Here is a 4,285-nt window from a genome sequence, read left to right as displayed (position 1 = left end):
GGCGGGCGGCGCAGAGCGGCGGCGGCGGGCGGGCGGCGAGCAGTGCGCCGCCGGCTCGGCGGGCCGCGGGCAGCGGGCGCTCCGCCCTCGGTGCGCGGGGCCTCCCCTCTCCGCGCCCGCGGAGCGCCGGCGCCCGCCTATATCTACGGCCGCGGCGGCCCGCCGCCCGCAAGGATGTGAGGCGGGCGGGCAGCCCAGCCGCCGCCGCCGTGGCATGCCCCCCCGCGCCCGGAGCCGTCGGCGCGGCGCCTAGCCGCGGCTCCGCGGGGCGATGCTGCCCTGGAAGCGGAGCAAGGTGGAGCTGGTGGCGGGCGAGGCGCGGCGGCAGAGCAAGCCCAAGGGGTACGCGGTAAGCGTGCACTACTCGGCGCTCACCTCGCTGGCCCGCGCCTGCCCCGAGAGCGCCCTGCACCGCGTGGGCAGCATGTTCCGCTCCAAGCGGCGGAAATTCCGCGTGACCAGCGAGGACCCCACGTACACCGTGCTCTACCTGGGCAACGCCACCACCATCCAGTCCAAGGGCGAGGGCTGCACCGACCTGGCCGTCTGCAAGATCTGGAGCAAGAGCGAGGCGGGCCGGCAGGGCACCAAGATGAAGCTGACCATCAGCGCGCAGGGCATCCGCATGGCCCACGCAGAGGATAAGGGGCTGCGCCGGCCCGGTCACCTCTACCTGCTGCACCGGGTCACCTACTGCGTGGCCGACCCGCGTCTGCCCCGCGTCTTCGCCTGGATCTACCGCCACGAGCTGAAGCACAAGGCGGTGATGCTGCGCTGCCACGCCGTGCTGGTCTCCAAGCCGGAGAAGGCGAAGGCCATGGCCCTGCTGCTCTACCAGACCTCGGCCACCGCGCTGGCCGAGTTCCGCCGGCTGAAGAAGCGGGACGACGCGCGGCACCAGCAGCAGCAGCTGGTGGGCGAGCAGAGCATCCCGCTGGTGCCGCTGCGCAAGCTGCTCAACGGGCAGTGCTGCTACAAGCCGCCGGTGGAGCGGAGCCGCAGCGCGCCCAAGCTGGGCTCCATCACGGAGGACCTGCTGGGCGAGGAGCAGGAGGAGCGGGCCATGCACTGCGACTGCGAGGACATCCTGGAGGCGCTGGGCGAGCCCGAGGGCGAGCTCCTGCGCGCCGGCGCCGGCCGAGGCGACGGCCCGGAGTTGGGCCAGCTCCTCCGCGACCTGGGCGAGCTCAGCCTGGGCAACGACCTGCGCTCGCTGCGCGCCGACCTCCGCGTCCGCCGGCTGCTCTCCGGAGAGAGCACGGGCAGCGAGTCCTCCCTGGAGAGCAACGGCCCGGACGGCGCCGCCCCGCCCTGCAACGGCGCCGAGCAGCCGCCCCCCGGCGACCCCGAGACCGGCTGAGCGCTCGGCCGCTCCGGGGGTCCGCGGTCCCTTCCGGGCGTGCACGGCCTCGCCGGGGCGCACCGAGCCCCCCCCCCCCCCCGCCCCCCGAGAGCGCACGGTCCCTCCGGCAGTGCACGGCGCCTTCGGGGCGCATCGAGTCCCTTCCGGCCCCTCCGGGAGTGCACGGTCCCCATCGGCAGTTGCACAGCCCCGCCGGGGCGCACCGGGTCCCCTCTGGCTCCTCCGGCACTGCAGGGTCCCCTCCGGGAGCGCACGGCCCCGCCGGGACGCACCGGGGTCCCTCTGGGAGTGCGCGGTCCCTCCGGGAGCGCATCGGGACCCCTCCGGGCGCCCCGGTTCCCTGCGGCGCCCCCGCGTCCCGCAGCATCCCGGGGAACGCCCGCCCCTCCCGGTGCCGGTGGCCGCCGGAGCCGGGCCCCAGCCCGCCGTGGCCCGAGGAGGGGAGGCGGCCGCGGGCTGTTTACCTCCGGCTCGGCCCTTGAAGATCTGCCAAATTCCTGGAATAGCTTTCCCCGGGGAGGGCGGCGGGAGAGAGGTGTTGCGCCTTGTTTACAGTCAGAAATCTCACATCCGAGAGGGCTCCCCGCCGTTTTCTACATTAAAGTCACTCCATCGTGCTGTTGTGTCCAAGAGGTTTGCACTGTTGTGAAATTTTTTTTATTATTATTTTTTAAGTTAGACCCTTTTTTTTTTTTTTTTTTGGGCCCCGGTCCTGTCTCTGGTCTCAATGCTCTAGATCTTTTGCTGTGCAAAAGAAGACTCTACTCGTGGCTGTTCACCTGTACATAGGGAAATGTATGCAAATACATTTTGTTATTTTTAAGAACACCACCATTGCGATCTCCTCTGTTTGCACATATGTGAAGAAAATAAAGATGGCAGTAATTTAAAAGAAACTGAGGTACTTGTGGCGATTTGGCCTCTCGGTGTGCGTTCCTGTAAGGACATGGGAGGGGAGAGATCCCTTGGGATGTGCAGTAGCTGCAGGAGGGCACTGTGCAGAAAGGCCCTCGCAAGCACTAGTGTGATTCCTGAGCCGGCTGGAAATCTTACACTGCGGGAAAATGCACTCAGCACTTAAAGTCTCTTAAAATAAGACACAGGGATGAGGTTTTTCTCTCTGCATCCTCTAATGATGGGCAGGAACGTGTGAGAAGCTTCACGTTGGGGTTCTCTGGCTGGATTGTAGGCTCAAGAAACAACCGCACAGTTCTGAGGCTGCCGTGGGGCTCATGTGGGGCGAGCTGCCCCTTGCCTGCCAGCGCTCGTGGGCCACACGGCCCTTACGGGGTTTGCAGCCGGGCGCTGCCGCTGCAGCTGGTGCTTCACCGCTTGCAGCGCCAGCCCGAGACAATCTCATAACCTCACCCAGGGTAAGCAGCGAAGTTGATTAGCCACGGGACTGCCGTGGTATTTTTAGCTGTAAATCTGTTTGTAAGTGGCAGGCTCCCAGGGCAGTAGAGATGTTCCGGTTTCATTTGTCCCCAAGTGGAGGTATCAATTAAGACATAATTAATCTGGCATTTCTGATGTCTAAATGTTTTCCACTGTGGCTGTGCTGCAATCAGGCGAGTTGCAGGAATGTCAATGAAAAGCCCAACCAACTGCCGGGGCCAGGCCGCGCTCCCTGTGCAAGGAGCCAGCCTCCGAACTTGTAAATACCTCGTTAAAACAGATTGCAAAATCTGCCACCGCACCAGGGAGCAGCTTTTACCATTGCCTCAGTGTGAGTAAGCGTAAGGAGAGAGGCACGCCAGGGTGGTTTGCATGGGAAGGGGTAATGGCGAGAGGGGGGAGCCCCCCTCAGAGCAGGCACCTTCTTGCCCAGGTCACACTCGGCCTGTGACCGGCAGCGAGATGCAGCAGGTGACAGTCGCCACGGCTGAATTTGAGCACAGAGCACAGTCAGGCTGGCACTGCTGAGACACACCTTGCAAAAGAAAAAGTACATCTTGCTGCTCTTTCTTAGGCAAAGCTCTCCTCTCCTTTCCCAGGGAGGGAAGCAGCAGGCGATGGGGGGAGAAATGAAACACCAGGAAAGCTTATCCTGCAGTACTTTCCCTAGGGCGCGGGCTGCAAGGCTGCCTTGCCTGCAGCGGGGGACCTTCAGCGCCCTGGAGATCACGAGTGCCCCAGATCTACACCCAGGGCTCTCTGTCACTGCCTGCTCTCTCCTGGCGTGGGGGGAGCAGCAGCACTTGGAGCAGGGCAGTGGTAAGGCACCCCAAGAGCAGGGCATGCCAGGGAGTGCACAGGCTGGTTTGAGTAACCCCAGTTGCTGAATGACCGTGTGGGCTTTATATCCTCTGTGTGTGCTTAAAGGCGGTTAATGGCATTAGCTCAGTCAATGCCTTTCCTCTCCGCAAGAGTTATCATGTCTGCAACGGTAAGGAAAGGTTTTTAACGCATGCCGGAGCTGAAAGCAGAATTCCCTGAGCAGCTCCAGCAGCAGCCAGGGCATGAAGCATTTCCCCTTGGAGCCATTAGCAGGGCTACCCTGCAGTTTCCTTAGAGGCCAGTACAGATCATTAGCTGTAAACGTAGGGTCCAAATCCCTTTGTGCCTGGGATATTTTGGTGCTAGAACCATTGAAAGAAAATCATACAGATGTCTGCAGTGTTACTGCGAAGTTATTCATGTGTGCTTAACTGCTGTGCCCTCCCTGTAGCACCATGCATCGGCCCGCAAATGAGAACAAGTGCATGTGAGGAGAAAAAGGTCATTATATTTTCTGCACAGCAAGTTTGAAGGAGCAGCTATCTCCCTAGGATAAAGCGGAGAGAGTGAGACCCTCTCTGTAACAGATTCATGTAATGGGCTGAGCTGCTAGCGATTTGCCTTTGAAACAAGTAGCTTCTTGCCACGCTGAAAAACCTGCTGCTGGCTGATGGGGAGGCAGCCTGGGAGAAGAGCAGGGCTTTG

At 62.3% G+C, this 4,285-nt stretch overlaps 1 protein-coding gene across 1 annotated transcript; it reads left to right on the top strand.

Moving 5' to 3' along the window:
• Window positions 1-2,259, top strand: FAM43A (family with sequence similarity 43 member A). Its single transcript, XM_075761210.1, has one exon. The coding sequence runs from the start codon at window positions 272-274 to the stop codon at window positions 1,358-1,360; it is 1,089 nt and encodes a 362-aa protein (XP_075617325.1). The 5' UTR covers window positions 1-271; the 3' UTR covers window positions 1,361-2,259.
• The last annotated feature ends 2,026 nt before the right edge of the window (window positions 2,260-4,285 follow it).

This window comes from Balearica regulorum, chromosome 9 (assembly GCF_011004875.1).
Source record: "Balearica regulorum gibbericeps isolate bBalReg1 chromosome 9, bBalReg1.pri, whole genome shotgun sequence".
In the NCBI taxonomy this organism is placed as follows: Eukaryota; Metazoa; Chordata; class Aves; order Gruiformes; family Gruidae; genus Balearica; species Balearica regulorum.
Note: the sequence above shows the minus strand (reverse complement) of the source record. Positions and strands in the feature narration are given on the sequence as shown.